The 25,194-nt window shown below is 43.9% G+C and overlaps 1 protein-coding gene across 1 annotated transcript in view; it reads left to right on the top strand.

Moving 5' to 3' along the window:
• Positions 1-247: 247 nt before the first annotated feature.
• The window catches only part of STX12 (syntaxin 12), a 34,234-nt gene continuing 9,287 nt past the window's right edge, over positions 248-25,194 (top strand). The window contains exons 1-3 of the mRNA XM_079777212.1: positions 248-485; positions 16,916-16,985; positions 20,131-20,230. Coding sequence (XP_079633338.1) covers positions 368-485; positions 16,916-16,985; positions 20,131-20,230 — 288 coding nt within the window. The 5' untranslated portion in view covers positions 248-367. The remainder of the gene's footprint in view (positions 486-16,915; positions 16,986-20,130; positions 20,231-25,194) is intronic.

Below are 25,194 nucleotides of genomic sequence, written 5' to 3'. Positions count from 1 at the left end.
GAGATCATCTGGTATAATTTTATGCTAATCGAAAATTCTTGCCTTCTGTCACCGCGCTTTGCTGAGAAACAACACCGCACCCCCAGCACCTCCAATCCCAGCTCCAACGATGTGACGTCATCGCCCCGCCCGGCATTCCAGCCCGGGCTCTGGCCTCTAAGGGCATTAGTCCCAGCCGCGCATGCGCATTGTGGGGCAGGGCGGGGCAGACGCATGCGCACTGCGTGGGGGTGGGGTAAGTGCGCACGCAGCCTCAGCCCCTTCCCCGCCCTTTCTCTTCCCGGTTTCTCAGTCAGCCTGCGGTCCGGTTTGGTGGCTGCTTCCGGTGGGACCGCCGTGCAGGGCGAGTCGGTCTCAGCTCCTCGTCATGTCCTACGGTCCCTTAGACATGTACCGGAACCCGGGGCCCTCGGGGCCCCCGCTTCGGGACTTCAGCAGCATCATCCAGACGTGCAGCGGCAATATTCAGCGGATCAGCCAAGCCAGTGAGCAGGGGGACGAGCTGGGGTGTGGGGGCCATCCCAGGAACAGGCCTGGGTGAGGCTGCTGGGGCGCGGAGCCGGGCTGGGGCTGCGGTCAAGGCCACACCTGAAACCGTGTCGGGCTTTCCACTCTGGCGATGGCGAGCTGTCATCCCCCAGTCTTGTCCGGCCCGGACTCCCCAAGGGTCCCAAGCCCCCGCTGGAAGGAAGCTCGAGTCTCTTTTAAGAGTTATGCCCTCCTGGTGTTGTGGCCAAAACAGCAGTCCTGACAGCCCCAGGGTGGGAGGGTGTGTGTGTGTCACCTGGAGATCCAGGAGTGAGTTGACTTGGCACAGTGGTCAGCCGAGTATTTCCTGTCATCCGCTTCCCTCCACCCCGCCCCCGCGTCCCCCACCTCTCTTTCCTCTGTGACCAGTTTGCATCGGTGGTTGTTTACTGATTTAGACTTTAAGTTTACATTCTGCTCAGCTCCGGCTCCTTGGAAATCAGCAGCTTTCAATTAAGGGAAGTGGAGAGTGCATGTGTTTGGGCGACTTAAAACAGTTCTTCCTTTAATGAATTTGGAAATCAGATACAGTGACTTGTATTTGAGGAGTAAGATGACTTCTGTTTTAACGAAGAGAATTCACCGAAAACATTTCAGTTGACATTCTGCCTTTTGTAGCAAAAGATTTGCATATATATTCGTATTTCAAGCCTATGAGGCATTTGTTTACACATCTGATACACAGAGAAGCTCAGGGACTTGGCCACAATCACATAAGTAAGACACGGTAGAGCCAGTGGTGGATTTCAGAATGTCATTGTTTGTCTTAAAACGCTGTCCCCACAAGTAGGGTCTGAGGGAGACTATCTGAATGAGTCAAATACTGGCTATTTCTTGTGCCCAGAAATCAGCTCAAAGCTTTATAAACAGGAGGTCAGCAGCAGCAACTTTACTTGGGAAAATGGTGATCATCCTTGTTTGCTGTGTTTTTGTGAGCTTGGCTGTACTGTAGTAGGCAGAACTAGTTGATCCTGAATTACAATTATTTTCTGTATTAAAGAACAGTCTATCACTTTGCTTTTAAATTTAAGTACATAATGTACAATTTGAGAAGTGGGAAGTTACTGATGGGAAGGGATTGAGACTGGGTGATTTGAAAATGGAAAGAAGAGTAAGTGGCCTGTTTAATCCAGGCATTAAAAAAAAAATTAATATGACCACTGGCTAGGAAATACAGTACTTTGTGTTGCAATTTCTCTTTGTGAGGGAGCTGTAATACAGGTTAGATCAGAAAATTCTGGTTCAAGGTTGAAAGTTTTCTGTTGGGGCGAAATCTCATTTTAATGTCTGTGAAATCGTTCTACATTTGAGTATCAGGCTATGTGTTAAATACTATAGGAACTGGCATGGATTCTTTCAAAAGGGTTTCTATGGAGTACATAACTGAAATATAGAGTTGAAAGGGATCACTATTATAGAAGAGGTATAAGTAACATTATGTAGGTATTCAGGGGAGAGAGATCATTTTCAGTTGGGAATGGTCTAGGAAGGCATTATGGCATTTGAGCTAGGTCTGGAAAAGTGATGGAAAGGATTTGAACTTTTTTAAAAAATATATATATTTTATTGATTTTTTACAGAGAGGAAGGGAGAGAGATAGAGAGTTAGAAACATCGATGAGAGAGAAACATCGATCAGCTGCCTCCTGCACACCTCCCACTGGGGATGTGCCCGCAACCAAGGTACATGCCCTTGACGGGAATCGAACCTGGGACCCTTCAGTCCGAAGGCCGATGCTCTATCCACTGAGCCAAACCAGCCAGGGCAGGATTTGAACTTTTGACAGTAAAGAGGAAGAGCATTCCAGGGAAGAATAAAATGAATAAGTGATGGTGGTGGGAAAGCATGAGTTGTATATAGAAAAGTAAAGTGATTTAATTTGGCTAGAGTGATGGACTTCAGAAAGTAGTGGAACATAGGGTTGGAAAGGTAAGTTGGGGTCCAAACATGAAGGGCTTTAAGTGCTGAATTAGGGCGAGTTGGATTTAATTCTTTAGGAATGTGTCAATTGAATTGGAAGGGAGACACTGGGATCAGAGACACCAGTTAGGGGCTGTGACAATAAAATGGAGGGAAAGGATAGGAGAGGTTTCTTTGGTGATAGAATTGATAAGGTTTAACTGTTGATTGGGAATTGGGCTCAAGGGACATTGGAGTCAACCATTAATAACACTACTAACTAACATTTAGGTATATACTGTGTGCCAGGCAGTATGAAATATTCTTTACATGCATTATATTACTTAATTTTATAACAACCCTGAAATACAGCAGGTCACTGTGAGGCCACTGTGTGGGTTGTTACAGGTACAGCTATGATTGGCTGCCCGATACAGAGGGTTGTTGTTAGTATGTGTGGGGTACAGAAGAAATATACTTGATTCTGCCTGTTGTGGAATGAAGGGTCTGAGAGGTATTGCTGAGGCAAATATAGGAAAAATAATAATGGCCTCTAAGTTATCTATGAAGAAGTTAAAAACAGCATTTCTGTTCTTTAATATTGCTAATTTATTGATATTATTTTGTCTACTAAAATATAAAAAACAGTTGAACTTTTAAAACTGATTATCATGGAACTCTGTAGGTTTTTCTTTCAAAGTTATTTTCATATGTGCCCTTTGCTTTTTATTTTATTGCCACCCTCTCAAATTTTCATGATCTCAGCATCTGTATTCCAACAGCATTCTCTCAGTGTCTCTGTTCCCATTCTAGCTCATCCTGATAATGCTATCTGCAGTATATCTAAAATCCTGTTTCAGTATACCACTCACCTTCTCAAGAGCCTAAGTGGCTCTTAGTTTTTGCTGCATCAGATCTTAACATTCCTCCTTGCCTTTACCCTCTCTGTCATCTTAACCCAAATTAGCCATGTTGTCTACTTCTCTATACCCTTTGCTGTAGGCAGGCTTTCCTTCTTAACATACCTTAGCACTGGCTTTTGTCCATTTTGTTCTTCGTTCTTTAATATCTTTTCCTACCTTACTAGCTGTTCAAAGTATACAAATTGGATAGTTAGTTGTACTTAACTCCTGCTACTTGTTAACTAAGCCTTCCTTTGCTTTAGACAGTGAAATCAGAAAGCATGAGCTTTAGGATCAGTAGGTCTGTGACTGAATCTCTGCTCCTCTGTGTACTGTTTACCTTGAACAGGTTATTTCCCCTTTTTGTCTGTTATCCTATTTTAACCATGAATAGTGTTGTTAAAATGGAATGTTTGAAAGTGCTTAGTATAGTGTCTGGCACATAGTAGCCATTCAGTAAATGGTAGTATTATTGGTTTAGTTCCCTGCCCGACTATAGTTTATTAGTTAAATGAGCAGGCTCAGGAGTCAAGCCACCTGTATTTGAATCCTAGATGTGCTTCTTACAAGCTATGTAATATATTACTTTAGCTCTCTTTTTCTTAATTTTTTCATCTATTAAATGGAGTTAATAATAATATCTACTTCATAAGGCTATAAGGATTAAATGTAATGTGTTTAAAACAGTACCTGCAACATAGTGTTTAGGAAATGTTAGCTATCTTTTATTTCTCTTTGAATTTGCAGGCAATTTGTTTTCACAGTTTCACACTTAGTTATGTTCTGAATTCTTTAGTTAATTAATGCTTTTTGACCTTGTCATTCCAACTAGAGAGATCACTATTAGTTTTATGGGAATAGAGAGACCATACATTGTACGTTTCTCTTCAGTTAGCTACAGTGCCTGGCACAGCAATGGCTATATAGTTGGCATTAAATATGTACCTAACTGATTTTATCATTGCCAAGTACATTTTTCTTATTCTTGAGTTTGATAATAATAGCCATCTTTAATTGAGTTCTTATATGCCAGACACTGTTCTAAATTTAGCTTCATATTATCTCATTTCATTCTCACAACAACCACATGTAAGTTCTCTTGTTATTCTCATTTTTAAGGTGAGGAAACTGAGGCACAGAGGAGTGGAATTTTTTGCCCAGGATCACGAAGCTAGAAAGTGGTGGAACCAGGAATAGCATATAGGCAGTCGTAATTCAGTCTTTGCTCTTAACCATTACATATTCTGTCACTGGTATGGTAAATGGAAGATTATACCTTTGATATTTGGTACTCATTTTCAGTTTAGTCTGGAGCTTTACTATTGTAATACAGTGGTTTATTTAAAAAATATTTATAGATTTGAGAGCGCGCGCATCAGAGAGAGAGAGAGAGAGAGAGAGAGAGAGAGAGAGAGAGACATGAAGGGAGAGAGAGAGAGAGAGAGAGAGAGAGAGAGAGAGAGAGAGAACTATCGCTTTGTTGTTCCACTTATTTATGCATTCATTGGTTGCTTCTTGTATGTGCCCTGACCAGGGATGGAACCTGCAACCTTGGTGTGTTGGGCCGATGCTCTAACCAATTGAGCTACTCGTCCAGGGCCTACAGTTAATTTTTAAAAGTCAGGTCATTTTCTCTGAAACTATATAAAAACAATGTAAACCTGATTTTCAGAATAAGACACAAAATGACATCATTTTCATAAGTACCTCATAGGCTAGCATTTTCTCATTTGTTGTAAGTAATGTTTTTTTGGTTGAATTTATATTTGTTTGTTTGAAGTATAAATTAGAGCATTAGAGTCTGCCAAATGAAGAGGATCTCCCCCCCTTCCCCGTGATGATGCTTTCGGTATGACTAGACTTTGATTTGGATGGAGATTCAGATTCTGCTTAAAGCTGATATCAGCTAAAAGCACATAAAGAGTGTTCAATTTAGAGTAGTTCCTAGTGTGGATGTTAGCTGTAATGTCAAATAAATTGATTTGCTCTATAGTCTTTTAAAAGTTTTAGCTAGGACATCCTTTAAAAAAGAAAAAGAAAAAAGGTCATTGATAGGAGAAATTGAAACCTAGTTTAAAAAAAAAAAAATATATATATATATATATATATATATATATATATATATATATATATATTATTTCAATAAAAGGAAGGGAGAGAGAGATAGAAACATCAGTGATGAGAGAAAATCATTGATCAGTTGCCTCCTGCACGTCCCACACTGGAGATAGAGCCCGCAAGTCAGGGATATGCCCTAACCAGGAATCGAACTGTGACCTCCTGGTTCATAGATCTGTACTCAACCACTGAGCCACACCAGCTGGTTAAAACCTAGTTTTATAAATAATAAAATTGCTTACATGGAACTAGAATGCTTAGAAAAGAGTTTTCTTATTAACCAGGTTGAGCAGAAAACCCTTTTAGATTCCATTCATTTTGATAAAAGTCTTTTCAAAAAGTATCACTTTACTTTTTGACATTTTAAATACACTCAAGTGAAAAGAAGTATATATGTAAACATTCTATTTATTTTTGTGCTTTAGGTTTATTAAGGGACACAATTTTTAGATGTAAAATAAATGGGTCATTGAGACACTATTTTTGAATAAATCCCTGATGGTGGGTGGTTATGGAGGGCAGTATGCAAAATATTCTGCTTCTTTAGGTTCCAGTAAACTACGGTCCTTATAATTTGAAGTTTGGGGTATCTGATACTTGAATCTTGATAAAAACTTTTTTTTTTAATTTAAATTCTTTATTGTTTAAAGTATTACATAAATCTCCTTTTTCCTCCATTGACCTCTCCCCGGCTGCCCCCACCCCCCAGCATATGCCTGTGTCCATTGGTTATGCTCATCTGCATGCATACAAGTCCTTTGGTTGATCTCTTACCTCCCCACCCCCGCCTTCCCTCATAGGTTGGACAGTCTGTTCAATGCTTCTATGACTCTGGTTCTTTTTTTGTTCATCAGTTTATGTTGTCCATTATATTCCACAAATGAGTAAGATCATGTGATATTTATCATGATAAAAACTTTTAGAAAGATATCTTTTTAATATATATATATATATGTATACACACACACACACACACACACACACATACATATATATTTGTATTGATTTCATAGAGGAACAGAGAGGGAGGGAGAGAAAGAAATATCAGTGATGAGAGAGAATCATTGATCGGCTGTCTCTTGCACGCCCCACACGGGGGATCGAACCCACAACCCGGGCATGTGTCCTGACAGGGAATCGAACCGTGACCGCTTGGTTCATAGGTTGATGCTCAACCACTGAGCCACGCCAGCCGGGCTAGGAAGATCTCTTAATATTTAGGAATTTAGAAGGAGTTGATGGAGGCTTGGATTAATTCTGGTGCTTAGCTAGCAAATGATCCTATAATGTCCCCCTCTCCCACACTTCCCTGACTCCGCTGCCTTCCCCCAACACACACACACACACAAATTCAGGTAAGCTCAACAAAAGAAGTAAAAAACAATCTACATGAAAAAAGTTCTCAGATGAGAATACAGAAATAACAATTGATTTTTAATAGATTTTTTTCTATAAAAATTCCCATTGCTGTCTAGGATAATAAGTTTTGATAGATGATTAATAACTTGATGTTTTGACACATCTATAGTTTCTAAGGAGAGTGCTCTACTTTATAAAGACAGTCAATAAAATGAGATCTGTTTCCTTGAACTTTTGTAAGATCTACCTTTATGTGTCATCTAGAGGGGTGTGTGTGTGTGTGCGCGCGCGCGTGTGTGGTTATGCAAATACAAAAATGAGTAGAATGTGGTCCCTGCTCTCCAGCAGCATATAATCAGTCCAGTCCCATTTGTACACTGGTGGAGCCTCTCTAAGCCAAATTCTGGCTTGCAAAATAATTCCTTGGTTACACAGCATCATTCTGGGACTAGAGCTTTTTATTTTATTTTTATTTTTTAAGAGCTTCTTTGTTATTACTGAATTTTAGCATTGAGCAGTAGTGGGAGTACTTAGAGATCATTTAATCCTCACAGAGTTGTAAAGATTTAATGAGAAAAACAAATCCACCCACCCAGATAAGAAGTACAATGGCAAATAGTAAGTCCTCAGTATGTGGTAGTTCAACCTGAATATCATATACAGTTGGTGAAAAGAGACCCAGCACATGAAATGACTTGAGTGGTGCCACAAACCTAGTTAATGGTCAGGTCTGGTTTAGAGTTCAGGTCTCACTCTTGCTAGCTCTTGTTCATTCATATCTTCTGCCTTAAAGAAAGTGTCATGATATAAAAGGAAGGCTAACTCAGTTGACCAGTAATTACTATATACCCACTGAGTGCCTGTCACTCTGCTGGACTCTGGTGAGTACACAGGAATATTCTCAAAGGTGGGAGGAAGTTGGGAAAGGAGGAAGTTAGAGAGCAAGGACATCAGCCTATCTAGAGTGGGGAGCTATTAAGTTAGGGAGGTATCAGATAGGCAAGGTGGGGCTAAGTGGAACACTGGGATATGGAGGCCTGCCCTGTGTCACTACATTCTATTTCCTTTAAGCGTCAGCCTTTTGATAACATAACGTGGTACAAAGAATACAGCCATTGAAATTAGTCTTGGGTTTGAATTCTGGTTATTCTGACACTCTGCTCAAAACCCATTGACTTCTCATTTCATTCAAATCCCCTCTACCTCTTTGGCCACTGCTGTTCTCTTTCTCTAGTCACACTGGCTTCCTCTCTGTTCCTCCATCACACCAAGTGCTCTTGCCTTGGGGACTTTGTACTTGATAGTCTTTCTGCTAGAAAGCTTCTCCCCCAGATACTTACATGGCTGGATCTTTTACTTCCTCTAAGATCTTTGCTCAGTGTCACCTGGCCAGAAGTCTTCTCTGACCACCCTATATAAACTGGTACCCACTCCCACCCCGTTATCCTAGCCCTGACCTGAATTTACTTTTCTTTATAGTACTTACAACAACCTGGCATATGCTATTATTTATTCTTTTCCTTAACCTGTAAGTTTATTGAGAGCAAATGTCTTGACTGAACTCTGCACTATGTCTCCCCCACCCTCCACTTGTTTATGCTGTCTGAGTCAACCACAGCAGGGAAACCCTGGTTTCAGTCTTTTTTTTTTTTTTTTAATTGATTTTTTACAGAGAGGAAGGGAGAGGGAAAGAGAGTTAGAATCATCGATGAGAGAGAAACATCAAACAGCTGCCTCCTGCACACCTCCTACTGGGGATGTGCCCGCAACCAAGGTACATGCCCTCGACCGGAATCGAACCTGGGACCCTTCAGTCCGCAGACCAATGCTCTATCCACTGAGCCAAACAGGTTAGGGCTGGTTTCAGTCTTTCTACCAAGGGACTGGGACCTGCCCAGTTCAGTCAGAACTATGCAAATAATATCCTCATTTGCATCTATACCAACCATTCATAACTGCATGATTTAGGCCAACCAGAACTGTACAATTTGGAAACCTCATTTACGTGAAACAGGCCAAAATGAGAGGTCCCTGGGTCTGGCCGAAAGTTCCAACCTTCTAATCATTTGGTCACTGTGGTGACCAGTCCCACCCAATCTAAGGTTATTTAGAGGCCCCACCCAAGTCACCTCATTAGCATAAACTTGGTGTGCTCACAAGGGGCTCTTTATTAATAAAAAAGGAAATCCTTATCACTTAGGAAATCCCAAGGGTTTTAGGAGCTTTGTGCCAAGAACCAGAAACAAAGATCAAATATACTTTTTATTATGCCATATTGAGAATATAACCCAATAACACATAGTAAATGTTCAGTAAATTTGAATGTCTGCTCTCTTTCATAAATTATATGTATGGCTAGCCAGCTGATACCTTTAGTGATATCCTGATTCCCATTTGACTTAGATAAGAAAGAAATTCATGTGAAAAATGATTTATAGCTTATATAATGCTGTGATTTTATTTATTTATTTTATTTATTTCAAAGAGATGAAGGGAGAGGGAGAGAGAGTTAGAAACATCCATGAGAGAGAAACATTGATCAGCTGCTCCTGCCCCTTCTGGGAATCAAGCCAGCAACAGGGCATGTGCCCTGACTGGGAATCGAATGGGCACTCTCCTGGTGAACGCTCAACCAACTGAGCCACACCAGCTGGTCGTATAATGCTATCTTAGCAGAATGCAGTGATTATAGTGATTACATCTTCCTATAATCAAGTGAATCCTGTATTTCCATTATAAAGTTACTACATTTTTGCTAGAAAAACATGGTCTCAAAATAAGATAAAATCATAACTAAAAGTGCTATAAACCTGCCCTAGCTAGTTTTTCTCAGTGGTTAGAGCATCGGCCCATTGACCGAAAGGTCATGGGTTGGATTCCCAGCCTGAGACAGGGCACATGTGGGAGGCAACCAATGGATGTGTCTCTTTCACGTCGATATTTCTCTCTCTCTCCCTCTCCTCCATCCCTTCCACTCTCTCTAAAAATCAATGGAAAAATATCCTCAAGTGAGGATTTTAAAAAAGTGGAAATAAGTGCTATAAACCTATATGTTCTTGACTTTAGAAATTTTGGATTCAAACATCCATGATATAGTGATTGTTTTGGCAAAGGAGAAGTAACTTGTGCATATTGCTAAGGACTAGGTTGTTCAGTTGCCACTTAGGAGTAGAGTCACCCAACAATCAATTAGAAGATTTTGTTTAATCATTGTTTCTTATCAGACTTAGAGACTGTCCACTAAAGAAAGTCCAGCTTAAGAAAAAGTCTTGTAGAAGAGTTTATTTGAGCCAAACTGATGACAATTGCCAGAAAGCAAAATCTCAATGAATTGAGAAAATGCTCCAGATAATGGCAGTTTTACAGCTCATTATTATTATTATTATTATTATTATTATTATTATTTTTACAGAGAGGAAGAGAGAGGGATAGAGAGTTAGAAACATTGATGAGAGGGATGTGCCCGCAACCAAGGTACATGCCCTTGACCGGAATCGAACCTGGGACCCTTGAGTCCGCAGGCCGACGCTTTATCCACTGAGCCAAACCGGTTTCGGCTCATTATTATTTTTAAGAGTGCCCCTAGAGGCTCTAGATGTTTAATTTTTATGTTTTGGGTAAGCCATATTTCTATATATTTAAACTGAATATTTTGGCAGAATTCACTAATTAATAACAGGTGCCTCAGGGGCTTACAGCTTATTTTATACATTAGAATCAAAGGAGGAGACTTGGGGAGGGGGGTGGTTACGTGAAGTCCATTGTTGGTAGATTAGAGAGATTCGGGAGAAAGCAAAGCAGGGAATCTCTGAAATTGGATAAAAAGTAAAACAAAGAGACACATACTTCTTTTACATTGGCAGATACAGGATAGTTATGTCAATTACAACACAAAGATGGTATATATCAACACAGTAAGATAACAAGGAGGGATTCTGTGGCCTCATGTTCTGGTGCTCTGGTGTGACGGCTGTGTCCTGAGGGGTCTGGAAAAGATTACTTTGACATTCCAAAGGTATGTTATTGTAGATGCAAAAGACAATAGATAGGAGACTTCCCATCAAGATGACAGTGTAGGTAAATGCGGTCCTCTCATCCTCCCACAACCACATTAAAATTACAACTAAATACACAATAACCACTATTCAGAACATCTGAAATCTAGCTGAATGGAAGTCCTACAACTAGGGATTTAAAGAAGCAGCCACACTGAGATCGTAGGAGGGGCAGACACGCAGAAGGGGTTGGTCCCACACGTGTGGTGGGTAATCATCAGGAGGGATATTGTGGCTGCAGAGGTCCCTCTGAGGAGTGAGAGGTCCCAGCCTCACACCAGCCCCTGATCCCAGGGTTCCAGTGCCAGGAAGAGAAGTCCCCATAACTTATGGCTGTAAAAATCTGCAGGGATTGTGGCTGAGTGAGACAGAAGGCTGCTGGAGCCCGAGGCAGTTCCTCTTAAAGGGCCCACACATGGACTTACTCTGATTTACTCCCTCTGTGTTCCAGCTCCGGAGGCAAGCAGCTTGAAAGGCAGCAGGGACATGAGGGGAGGAACTGAATTGTTTGTTATTGGGGTAAAAGCTGGGGTGGGGTGGCTTTCTGTCACACAAAAGTGCTGGCAGAGGCCATTGTTCCTTTTCTGAGACCCCCATGCTCCCCAGAGATGGCAGGCAGGCACCATATCTAAGTCTGCATTAACCAGGCTCACGCTGTTTGCCCCACCATGATGATTCCAGAGACCCTAACCAACCCAACCTGTGGGGCCCACCCAAGCTGTTTCTAGTGGCTTTTTAATAGGAATGGCTTGTCTTGGCTCATGCTTTAGACTTTCCTAAAATCTCTCAAAAGAGCAGCATATGGTCTCCTTGTGCCCCATACCTCAGGAAAAGTGGCCCCACACTGAGCACTAGCAGCAGCGGGCCTTGATTCACAGCTTGACCTCACCTGGGCACCTCTAAGCCCAGAACAGGTAGCAGCCATCTGCAGATCACTTTGTAGCTCATGCTGGGTCACCCTAGGCAGAAAGTAGGTGGCACTGACCTTGGCCTGTACCTTCAGGAGGCCCAGCACACCTAGTGGACAGCTTCAGACCACTTGGAAGCACCACCCAACCACCTCCACAAGTGACACACTCAAGGGGTGTACTAAGTGGGCACCAAAGCCCTGCTGAAATAAGTCCTGCTCCATGGGGTGGGTCTCTGCACAGCTGATCCTGCACGGAGGTCAGGGATTGGTGGTCAGTGGTTGCAGCCAGTCCTTGCAGCCTACTTGGCCTGGGGGTAAACCCCTCCCATCAATGTGCCAATAGCAATCAAGGCTCAGCTACAATAGGAGGGTGTACACAGCCCACATGAGGTGGGGGAGGAGCGCCTGGAGTGCCCGGCTTGGGTGATCAGGGAGGCTGTGGCACTGGATCCTACAGAACACTTGCTACATTAGGCCATTCTGTCAATCCCCAGAGACGTAGCAGCTCTACTTAATACATGGAAGCAAACACAGGGAGGCTGCCAAAATGAGGAGACAAAGAAATATGTCCCAAATGAAAGAACAGAACAAAACTCCAGGAAAAAAAAAAAATGGAGACAGGCAGGGTGAGCCTGGGTCCCGGGTCCGGGTGAGGCCGTGGGCCCCTGGATCCGGGTGAGGCCACGCGACCCTGGGTCTGGGAGAGGCCACGCGCCCCTGGGTCCGGGTGAGGCCACGTGCCCCTGGGTCCGGGGGAAGCTAGATCCCGGGTCCGGGCGAGGCCGTGTGCCCCTGGATCCGGGTGAGGCTGGATCCCGGGCCCGGGAGAGGCCACGCGCCCCTGGGTCCGGGTGAGGCCACGCGCCCCTGGGTCCGGGTGAAGCTGAATCCTGGGTCTGGGCGAGGCTGTGTGCCCCTGGATCCGGGTGAGGCCGTGGGCCCCTGGATCCGGGTGAAGCCGTGCCCCTGGGTCCGGCCGAGACCAAACCAGAGGGAGTCGGACCTGCATTACCACCATTTGTCCACCATCCAGAGCTGAGGGGTCAGTGCCGACATGTACTCATAAGGAACTGGTGGACATTGATATTGGGTCTCAAAAGAACTGTTGGTCCAGAAAGAAACTCACTACAGACTGATTCATTTGCCTGTCAGCATAACTATTATTGCTCGTCGCACATTCAATTCTTATAAGTATATCTCTAGTAACACATGATTTCGCTCATTAGGGGAAATGATGAACAACATAGACTGATGAACAAGAACAGAACCAGAAACAAGGAGGCATCGATCGGACTATCGGGCCTCAGAGGGAGGATAGGGGAGGGTGGGGGGAGGGGGGAGAGATCAACCAAAGGTCTTGTGTGCATGCATAAGAGCCTAACCAATGGTTAAGTTCAACAGGGGGTTGGGGCATCCATGGGGAGGGGTGTGGGATGGGAATGGGGGGATGAGGACAAATATGTGACACCTTAATCAATAAAGAAATTTAAAAAAAAATGGAGACAGGCAATCTATTGGATTCAGAGTTCAAAACACTGGTTATAAGGATGGTCAATGAACTTAGAACTTCCACAGCATAAAAAAGGACATGGAAGCAGGACACAAAAGAAATTGAGGGCTCTATTCCTGTTGCAGAAATCAATGAGGACAGGTGGGGTGTTCAGATCCCCAGGCAGGCTGCTGTTCCTTCTTGCTGCTAGTTAATCAATTCCTTTGGATCACTGCTGGTTCAGGGCTAGGGACTGAAACATCCAGGATTCAAATATGATCATTCCTTAGTCTTAGCAAAATATCTAGGAAAAGGTAGAATTACCTAACAAAACCGTGTACTTGACTATAGTTAGCATACTAGTAGTTGAAAGAACACAGGTATATACCCAAGATTGACTTTTTTGCCCTTCTACTTATTGTGTACCTTTATCCTATATAATAAAGGCCTAGGTGGCATCATGCCCTTGCGTGATATCACAAGATGGCTGTCCTCATGTCGTCACAAGATGGCCGGCAGGGGAGGGCAGTTGTGGGTAATCAGGTCGGCAGGGGAGGGCAGTTGGGGGCAATAGATCTACAGGGGAGGGCAGTTGGGAGGGACCAGGCCTGCAGGGGAGGGCAGTTGGGGGCGATCGGGCCGGCAGGGGAGGGCAATTGGGGGTGGTTGGGCCAGCAGGAGGGGGGGGCGATCGGGCTGGTAGGGGAGCAGTTAGGCGTCAATCAGGCTGGCAGGGGAGTGATTAGGGGGCAATCAGGTTGGCAGGCAGAAGTGGTTAGGGGCAATCAGGCAGGCAGGCAGGCGAGCGGTTAGGAGCCAGCAGTCCCGAATTGTGAGAGGGATGTCCGACTGCCAGTTTAGTTCGACTCCCCTAAGGGGGTCCCAGATTTGAGAGGGTGCAGGTCAGGTTGAGGGACACGTCCCCTGTGCACGAATTTTGTGCATCGGGCCTCTAGTATAAGATACTTCTTTAAATATATTACCTCCCCTGCAAAATGAAGATATATATGCTTTAGATTTTTACTGTGAAAATTAATAAGATCATGTATACAAAGCTCCTAATATAGTGCCTGGCACACAGAGGTGCTCAGTCAGTGGTAACTTTTTATTAATAACTAGAAGCCCGGTGTACGAAATTTGTGCACTGGGAAGGGCGGGTCCCTCAGCCCGGCCTGCACCATCTTGCAGTCCAGGAGCCCTCAGGGGATGTCCAGACCATCAGTCGGACATCCTTAGTGCTACCATGGAGGTGGGAGAGGCTCCTGCCACCCCACTGTGCTCGCCAGCCAAGAACCTGGCTTCTGCCTGAGCAGCGCTCCCCCTGTGGGAGTGCACTGACCATCAAGGGGCAGCTCCTGCAATGAGTGTTTGCCCCCTGGTGGTCAGTGTGCGTCATAGCGACCAGTCATTCTGCCACTCGGTCGATTTGCACATTAGCCTTTTATTATCCTACCTTATAATAGAGAAACATGCAAATTGACCGCACCTTCGCTACGCCCACAGCCAATCAGAGCGAACAAGATGGCGGTTAATTTGCATATGCGGGCACCGAGCGGCCTGGGTCCGGCCGCTCCTAGCCTGTAGGCCCGTGCTTAGGTCCTGAGCGGCGGGGGTCCCAGAACGCCCCCTGGCCACTCAGAGCCTATGGGTGTAGGCGCCAAGCAACCTGGCGGGCGGAACATCTGCCCCGCCCCCAGCGGCTTGCAAAGGCTCCTGCACAAAGCGGCGGTTTGGGGCCACGCCCCCAGCCAGGCGCCCAGGACCAGGGGCTGCTGCTGGCCTCCTGGGTTTGCCGAGACCCTGGCGGCCACCGCTGCGTGCTGCCCAGGGTCCCTGCAAGCCTCGAGCCTGGGGCCCATGGTGGGGCTGGCTACTGGCCTTGGGGCGTTTGGAGACGGGGATGTTCCCGCCCAGCCCCAGAGGCTTTCCAAGCTCCAGCACCAAGTGGCAGATTGTGTCCATGCCCCAAGCCTAGCGCCCTCCACAGGGGGATGGCTGCTGGCCTCTGGGGTGTGCAGAGACCCCGGCAGCCACCACCGGGTGGCAGGGACACGCCCCTAGCCCAGTGGACACAACCCAGGGGCTGCATGAGCTGCAGAGGTTACACCTTTTTAAAAATTTATTTATTTATTTATTTTTTTACAGAGAAGAGGGGAGAGGGATAGACAGTCAGAAATATCAATGAGAGAGAAACATCCATTAGCTGCCTCCTGCACACTCCCCACTGGGGATATGCCTCCAACCAAGGTACATGCCCTTAACAGGAATCAAACCTGGGACCCTTCAGTCTGCAGGCCCACGGTCTATCCACTGAGCCAAACCATTTTGAGAGTAAATACCTTTTCTGACAACTCATTGGCTAATCTCCCTGTAGGCCACCAATTGCAGTGTTTTTGGTAATTTGGGTTATAAGAATCCAAGAAGGTAATCTAGGGTTTTTCCACCACACTCTTGAAGGAAAAAATGAAGGTCCCTTGAGGGGTCCCAGATTGGAGAGACTGCAGGCTGGGCTAAGGGACAACACCCCCCGCTACCCCCCCTCACCGCCGTGCACGAATTTCGGGCACCGGGCCTCTAGTATAAGATAAATGTACATTGCCCGGCCAGTGTGGCTCAGTGGTTGAGCATATTTCTGGTCATGACATATGCATGGGTTGCAGGCTCAATCCCCAATAGGGGGCATGCAGGAGGCAGCCGATTGATGATTTTCTCTCTTCATTGATGTTTCTATCTCTCTCCCTTCCTCTCTCTGAAATCAGTTTTAAAAATATTTTTTAAAAATATACATTGTCTTTTCAAAAGTGTTTGCTATAAAAAATTGTGTACTAGTGGATTGTAGTTTTTATTGTGAATTGATATTTTGTATTAAGGCCCTTCTAAAGGTGATTACAGCCCTGGCCAGTTTTGCTCAGTGGATAGAGCGTCAACCTGCAGACTGAAGGGTCCCAGTTTCGATTCAGGTCAAGGGCACATGCCGGGGTTATGGGCTCGATCCCCAGTAGGGGATGTGTAGGAGTCGCTGATCAATGATTCTCTCTCATCATTGATGTTTCAATCTCTCTTTCCCTCTCCCTTCCCCTCTGAACTCAATTAAAAAAATATATTAAAATAAATAAATAAAAGAAAGGTCATTACATTTTTATCCAGTGCCATGGGAAATCTGGAAAAATTCGGAAGTTCTTTGGGGGTGATGAACAAAACCACCACCCTTCACTTAGAGATGTAGTTACTCTATAGACAAAGGTGAACCCCGAAATTAGTTTCTTTAAAAATATATATTTTGATTTCAGAGAGGAAGGGAGGGGGAGAAAGGGAGAGAAACATCAATGAGAGAGAATAATTGATCGGCTGCCTCATGCCACGCCCCTTACTGGGGATCAGTCCACAGCCCTGCATGTGCCCTGACCAATGTACCCTGATCAGGAATTGAAAAGTGACTTCCTGGTTCATAGGTCAATGCTCAACCACCGAGCCATGCAGGAATTTAGTTTTAAAGGGAATGTATATGTATATGCCAAGGTTTTGATCATAGCAATCTTTCTGTTAGTTGCACGTATTTGTTCAGGATATAGAAAGAAACTGGTGATCTTAGATGCAGGTTGCTCATGATGAATCTATTTTTCTTTTAACAAGTTTTTCTCCTCCCTCTCTGCAGCTGTTCAGCTAAAGAATTTGATGAGCCAACTAGAAACTAAGCAGGACTCCGCCAAGCTACAGGAAAATCTGTGAGTAGCTTCCTAACAAGGCTGGGTTTTGTGAGGGTCCTTCAAGGACACACTTAAAGTCAATGCTGCATGGCAGCTTGGGTGTCAGGCCTATGAAGTCAGAATGAGAGGCAGTGGGACATGAGGTAATTAATAGCTGGATCTAGAAGAGGGGCAACAAAATATATTAATGGATTCCCTGCCTCTTAAAGTCCTTGATCTCTGGTTCTTTCTTCCCCTGGGCAGTTTAGCAGAACAGCTTAGGGAAATAAAGAAGGGAAACCTACCTCTCTTAAACTGTATTTTGCCTAAATGAGCCTCCCTGTTGGCAGAGGCCTGATGATCTGCAGAGCTCATCTCATCTAGTTGGATTTCCCAACTATATATATACATTATTAGAAAAATGTATTCAGAGTGATCCCAGGGGAGTCTGAGAGAATAGTAGACATATATGATTCTTTTTTAAAAAAAATATTTTTATTGATTTCAGAGAATAAGGGAGAGGGAGAGAGAGATAGAAACATCAATATTGAGAGAGAATCATTGATCAGCTGTCCCCTACTGGGGATTGAGCCCACAACCCGAGCACGTGCCCTTGACTGGGATCAAACCTGGGACCCTTCAGTCCGCAGGCCGATGCTCTCTCCACTGAGCCAAACCAGTTAGGGCTGATTCTTTTGATCACATCCTTCTTGAGTACATTTCTGCTTTTTGAAGTTCTATTCTTCATCTTTAAAAGATACTGAGTAATGTTCTTTATTTCCTGTCCTAGACTTTGTGAAATGAGAGAATAACTTACTACATTGAGCATTTTCCAGGAAGATGTGAAATATCTCTTGATATGTTAGTCCTGTCTGGGATATTCAGGCTCCTAATGGACTCCCTCTTGTTTTTGACTCTCTTATTTTTTTTTATCTTGGAGGTCCCTTTGCAGTGAAGAAACATTAATAATTAGTAGTGTGGTTTCTCTGTCCTCCCTTAAAACCTTTGTAAAAATGGCCAGATAGAGGAAATCATGACTGAGAGGAGCTCTTTTTGTATTTCCACTACTTTTCTTTTTTCTTAAAATATATTTTTATTGATTTCAGAGAGGAAGGGAGAGGGAGAGAGAGAGAGAAACATCACTGCTGAGAGAGAATCATTGATCGGCTGCCTCGTGCACATCCTCTACTGGGGATCTAGCCTGAGACCCAGGCATGTGCCATGACCTCCTAGTTCATAAGTTGACGCTCAACCACTGAGCCACATAGGCCAGGCTATTTCCACTACTTTTCACTTCCACCTAATATATTATACTAGAGGCCCAATGCACGGATTCGTGCACTGGTGGGGTCTTTCAGCCTGGCCTGCGCCCTCTCGCAATCCGGGACCCTGGGGGAATGTAGTAGTGTGCAAAGTGGCATGGCGCCCACTCCCACTCATCCCGGCCCCACTGTGCCTGCGTCACCACTGCTTGGTAGCATGCTGCCACAGAGGCGGGAGAGGCTCACACCACAGCTGCACTTGCCAGCAGTGAGCCCAGTGTCTGGCACTCGTCAGTCAGCTGAGCAGCGCTCCTGCTGTGGGAGTGCACTGACCACTAGGGGGCAGCTCCTGCATTGAGCGTCTGCCCCCTGGTGGTCAGTGCGCGTCATAGTGACCAGTCATTTGGTCATTCAGTCACTTAGGCTTTTATATATATAGATTAGAGGCCCGGTGCACGAAATTCGTGCATGAGGGAGGGTGTCCCTCAGCCTGGCCTGCACCCTCTCCAATCTGGGACCCCTTGGGACCCCTATGGGATCAGGCCTAAACTGGCAATCAGACATCCCTCTCACAGTCCAGGACTGCTGGCTCCTAACCGCTTGCCTGGATGGCTGCCTGATCACCCCCTAACCACTCCCCTGCTGGCCTGATTGACGCCTAACTGCTCCCCTGTTGGCCTGATCACCTCCAACTGTCCTCCCCTGCCGGCACAACTGCCCTCCCCTGCCGGCCCAATCGCCCTCAACTGCCCTCCCCTGCCAGCCTGGTCTCCCCTAACTGCCCTCCCCTGCAGGCCTGGTCGCACCTTTTTGCCTTCTCCTGCCGGCCTGGTCACACCCAGCTGCCCTCCCCTGCAGGCCTGGTTGCTCCCAACTGCCCTCCCCTGCTGACCTGGTCACCCCCAACTGCCCTCCCCTGCCGGCCCAACCGCTCCCAACTGCCCTCCCCTGCTGGCCCGATCGCCCCCAACTGCCCTCCCCTGTCAGCCTGGTCTCCCCTGCTGGCCTGGTCACCCCAACAGCCCTCCCCTGCCAGCCCGGTCACACCCAGCTGCCTTCCCCTGCAGGCTGGTTGCCCCCAACTGCCCTTCCCTGCTGGCCCGATTGCCCCCAACTGCCCTTCCCTGCTGGCCTGATTGCTCACAACTGCCTTCCCCTGCCGACCTGATCACCTATAACTGCCCTCTCCTGCCGGCCATCTGTGCCAGCCATCTTGTGGCAGCCATCTTGTGATGATGTCGTGCGACACCACCTAGGCTTTTATTATATAGGATATCCTTGCCTCTTTAATGTCCTTTTCTGTCTACTCCTTATATACGTATGTTTTCACACTATAGGGCTTTTTTGTTTAGAGGGAAGAAGCAGAAAGTCAAGCATAAAAAACTGGTAGGAGTCAAGGCTAAAGCTGAAGGAGCATCAGCTTTAAACAAGATCTTGGGAGCTTGCTCCCTAGGGTAGGAGCTGTGCTTTTAATGCACATTTCATCCAACTGCCAGGATTCTGTCTCTAGGCAGTGGACTGTGACAGTAGCCGTGCGAACTCCTGGACAACTCATTGTGAGAGTTTTGTGAGAGAGTCCAGTGTGTTAAAACTATTAGATTTAGCAGTGGGGCAGTGGCTCTTCTTATATTTCTATCACAACTGCTGATATGCTTTCTTTTCTCCCCAAAGAGTTAAAATACCTGATCATCAGATTTCACTGAGACATGTTCTTTTAACTCGGTAATAGGAGGAAGCCTTGAAGTGGGTCTGACTTGGGCAGTAGTTCTGGAATTTTGTTGTGAACCCAGGCATCTAGGAACCTATTTCTTCATGTACCCTTTCATTCCCTGCATTGTGAGACACTCTGAGAATAAGCTGATACTAACTATAGCAGCTCTCAAGAAGTGAGGATATTCTGAAACCTGTCTTTTCTCTCTTAGGCAGCAGTTGCAACACTCTACAAATCAGCTTGCCAAGGAAACAAATGAATTACTGAAGGAATTAGGGTCTTTGCCCCTCCCCTTATCTACTTCAGAACAGGTAGGTATTTTCTGTTTTCTGTTTTGTTTTTTAATAAAAAAAGGACTTTGTTTTAATAGAAATACAGTGTGTGAAATAAAAATAACTTGGCCTTTTGTGCTAGATAGACCTTCTCTAAACCTCAACTTCATTATCAGTAAAATGGGAGTATGTGGCCATTGTGACAAGAAAAAGAATGTGTGCACTAGATCTTGCAAATTGCCTGGCATTTAGTAGGTACTCAACATGTGGTGGCTGCTGTTATGATTAATAAGAACATATTAATATAGTAGTACTAATAGGTTTAACTGAAGAAGAATCTCAGCGTTTGCATCTTTTTGGGTTTGGGCTAACAGCTTTATGTTTTCAGGCTTCATCCTAGTTTGTTTTGTATCTAGTATCTATATTTTGCAATCACATGTCTTTTACATTTTGCCTTCACTTTCACATCCCATCACAAGTCTTTCATAGGTCTCAGGTGAGGAAATGCTCAGGGAAAAAAAGACTTCTCTTTTCAAGTAATTTTATTCAGTGCCATTTAAATCCTTAAAAACACACACTTTTTATAGGGATTCATTGTTTCATTGTTCTTCCCTGCCTTTTGTTCACACGCTCATGAAGTCAGATGTGCTCCCTCCATTGTGGCTGGACTCTTTTGCCTGTCATTCATGATCTACCTCAAATTCTCTCTCTTCCAGGGGAAAAACCTTCACTTACCTAAGCCTGCTGTGAATCCATTTTGTTTTTTAACTTTTTTTAAAAATGATCTTTATCCATTTTTTTACATTTTAGGCACTTTAAAATTATATATATATATATATGATTTCAGAGAGGAAGGGAGAGGGAGAGAGAGATAGAAACATCAATGATGACAGAGAATCATTGATCTGCTGCCTACTGCATGCCTTCCACTGTGAATCGAGCCCACAACCTGGCATGTGCCCCTGACTGGAATCAAACCCCAGGACCCTTCAGTCCACAGGCCAATGCTCTTTCCACTGAGCCAAACCAGCTAGGGCTGCTTTTAACTTTTATACCATTCATGGGGGCACTTAACTTATATTACTTTTTAAAAATTTTTAGATAGAGAAAGTGGGGGGGGGGGGATATCAATTTGTTGTTCTACTTATTTATACATTCATTGGTTGTTTCTTATATGTGCCCTGATCAGGGATTGAACCCACAACCTTGGTGTATTGGGATGATGTTCTAATCAACTGAGCTACCTGGCCAGAGCCTATTATTGAACTTTTTAAATGATGATGTCTTATCTATGATGGCCCTAAAGATTAAGTCTACAACTTCCCTATCCAGGGGTTGTCAGTGAGTTGTGGCTGTTGGGACATAAAATAATAGTGTAGCCGAAACCGGTTTGGCTCAGTGGATAGAGCGTCGGCCTGCAGACTCAAGGGTCCCAGGTTCGATTCCGGTCAAGGGCATGTACCTTGGTTGCGGGCACATCCCCAGTAGGGGGTGTGCAAGAGGCAGCTGATTGATGTTTCTCTCTCATCGATGTTTCTAACTCTCTATCCCTCTCTCTTCCTCTCTGCAAAAAATCAATAAAATATATTAAAAAATAATAATAGTGTAGCACACACACTTTCCAAGTTATCATACTCTTCACAGTTACGGTCTTTGTTACATAACATTCCATCAAACTGATCTAGTAATTTTATATAAACATTCCTTTGACATAGAGTAGAAATAGAGTGTGTTGTTGTTACATGAAACTTGTTTCATATATATGTATATATATGATACTGGATCAAGATGTCACAGTCTTACTGTGTGTCTCCATCAAAAAAAGTTTGGAGATCACTAGTTTAATCTATACCTGGCAAGCTATTTAATGAAGTGTATGCTCAGTCTTTGGAGTTTTGGTGCCCCTTGCACAAAAGAGAGGATGCTTTCTCATCCTGCTACAAAGTAGTTAAGATAGAAGATAATCTTCATGCACTCATTCTTTGGTTACCCGTATGTGTGCTGTTTTAGTGTTACTCATGCTGATATTTCAGTACGGACAAAGTTCCATCCAATATCTCTAAATTGTTTCAGAATTACCCCTCTTTTCCTCCCAGCTGTGCACTTAGAGAATACACTCTTGTAGATAATCTTAGTGATAAAAAAGGAGTCTAAGGGTCTGATGCAAACAGAGCATTGAAAGTACTTAAGAAATAAATAGCAGCCTAACCAAAATATAATTAGAAAGTCAACTCTGCTAACAAACAAACAAAAAAGGATCTAATGTATTCCAAATCAGATAGAAGTTATTTTTGGATTGTGCATGTTAATGTTCCCTTCCATTATCGTGGATCATAAAACACGAAATAGATCTACAAACATACTGTTTCTAGTGAAATATAATTCCTTAATTTCCTTCCTCCTATTGTGCTGAATACTCTTTTCCTTTCAAGTCTTTGTTCATCTAATTAATCTTAGCCACATTACCCATCTTGTGCTACTGTCCTATGCCTCAAGCCATTTACTCTACTTTTCAGTATTTTTTTCAGATTTATGTACTATCATCAGTGATTATTTAGTTGCTAAATCCAATGGCCTTTTTGGTTCTTACTCACTTTTCTTCTCTGATTCATTGATCCTCTTGCCCAGCCTGTCTCCACTGAAACCTTTCTTCTTCCTTTCATTCTGTCCCTCAATTCTGGTGAACCTTTTCAGGATTATTTTCTCTAATCCCAGGTCGCGTCTCAGCCTCCTTCTCTGAGTCTGTTGCTTCCTAGAATGGGCATGCTCTGCCATCCATTGATCCTGTAATTTTCTCACTCTGCTTTCCCCCTCAGGAGTCCTATCTACTTTTATAAGCTCCCTGTCATCTCTATGAACATGACCCTAGATCTTTTTCCAGCCCTAGCCTCTAAGCCTCTATTGCCCATTCCTGTTCTGAGCTTTCCTCTTCATCTGAAATGTAGTGTGTTGTGTTATATTGAATTCCTCCCATTCCTCCTAAACACCTTAACTAAGCTGATTTGCAATACGTGTTATCATAGAAAATGTAGCCTTTAGACCTAATATTCCCACTCAACCAAATTTGTCCTGAGGAAAAAAGTACTAAGAGGAAAAAAACAACTTTACTCTGGAGCCAAATTTCCTGGATTTAAATTCTACCTGTGCCACTTACTGTGTGTGACCCTGGCAAATTATTAACCAATCTCTGTGCCTCGGTAAAAGGGGGAATATAATAGTAAAATAGGGACTGTAATAGTACCTAACTAAGGTAGGATCTTGTTCGGATTAAATGAATTATTATATAAAGTACTTATATCAGTACATGCACATAGTAAGCACTCTATAAATACTAGCTATCATAAAGGGGCTCACTTTAGCTTTATTTAGAATATTTAAAAAGTGGGAACAATCTAGAAGGAATGTTTACATAAAATTACTAGATCAGTTTGATGGAATGTTATGTAACAAAGACCGTAATTGTGAAGAGTATGATAACTTGGAAAGTGTGTGTGCTATATTTAAAAGAGTATTTTTTTTTTATTGATTTCAGAGAGGAAGGAAGAGGGAGAGAGAGAGAGAGAAACATCAATGATGAGAATCATTGATGGGCTGCCTCCTGCACGCCTCCTCCTGGGGATCGAGCCCGCAACCCAGGCATGTGCCCTTGACTGGAATCGAACCCGGGACCCTTCAGTCCACAGGCCGATGCTCTATCCATTGAGCCAAACCAGCGAGGGCTAAAAGAGTATTTTTGGATAGATTGGGGCATGATGTTTCTCCCCTTATTGTTACAATGTTTATGAAAAAATAAAAATCCCAGAAAAAGGGAAAAAAGTTCCTCATCTAAGTTTGCTTTCAGTATTACCATCACTCTCTTCAGTGTGAAATTTGAGTCATTCTTGACTTTTACCCCCTTCCCCCACAGCCACTCACTAAGCCATAATGTTTCTTAAATTTATTTTTTTGTGTTACCATTACTGACAGAGACTGTATCCTCCTAACCTTAAATCTAGATAGACTATTGCAGTAATCTTTTTGACTTGTTTCTTTTTTTCTGTTCTATCTTGTACAATATCACAGACTAATTTTTGTAAGTTATCATTTTGTACCCATCATGTTTCCTGCTCAGAAATCTTTGTTCTTTAGAGATTAAGTCCCAAAATTATTTGTTTGGCACTTAAAAAACCTGCTGTGGCCAGCCCCTTTCCTGCCTTTCCAATTTCATCGTTTAGCTGTTGTCGCGAAAAAACCTTTGGTTCCAGCCTTATAGTCCTCTTCACTGTGCCTTTGCTCACACTGTCCTCCTGCTGGCTTTGCCTAGCCCCTTCTCTCACGCCTTACTCTTGCTTCAGTGACCACCTCCTCTTGAATCCTTTTTGACTCCTTGAGTTCTTACTGATTATACCTGCCTCTAAACTCCTATAGTACTGATTTGATAGCAGTTATTTATAATGATTTGTTACTTGTATCTGTATATCCTTTATCTATAAATACATGGTAAGTTGTTTGAGGTCGGGGTGAGTTTTTACTTCTATGTATGTTCTCAGCACACAGCAAGTGCTCTCATTATGTGTTTTTTGAGACATAGAATCGATACGCTTAGTTAAGGTAGCCTGTACTGTACAAACTAGTTTTCAGGTTCCCAAAGATTTAAAACCTCACCATAGTAAAGGAAAGTGACTCTATGGTTTCCAGGAAGCTGTGAACTCAGCATAGATGAATACAGTTTTAACACTTCAATAAAAACAACCCCTGGGTCCATTCTGAGTTCAAAGGCATTTATTTGGCTTTGATTCTTTTTTTAAAAAATATTTTTATTGATATCAGAGAGAGAGATAGAAACAACGATGAGAGAGAATCATTGAGTCTGCAGCCCGGGCATGTGCCCTTGACCGGAATCGAGCTCAGGACCCTTCATTCTCCAGGCCAATGCTCTATCCACTGAGCCAACCGGCTAGGGAGGCTTTTGATTCTTCAGGGATCCAAAATTCTGAAATTCAATTCTTTCTGAGATTACAAGG

Source organism: Cnephaeus nilssonii (assembly GCF_951640355.1).
Source record: "Cnephaeus nilssonii genome assembly, chromosome: 7".
NCBI lineage: Eukaryota > Metazoa > Chordata > Mammalia > Chiroptera > Vespertilionidae > Cnephaeus > Cnephaeus nilssonii.
Note: the sequence above shows the minus strand (reverse complement) of the source record. Positions and strands in the feature narration are given on the sequence as shown.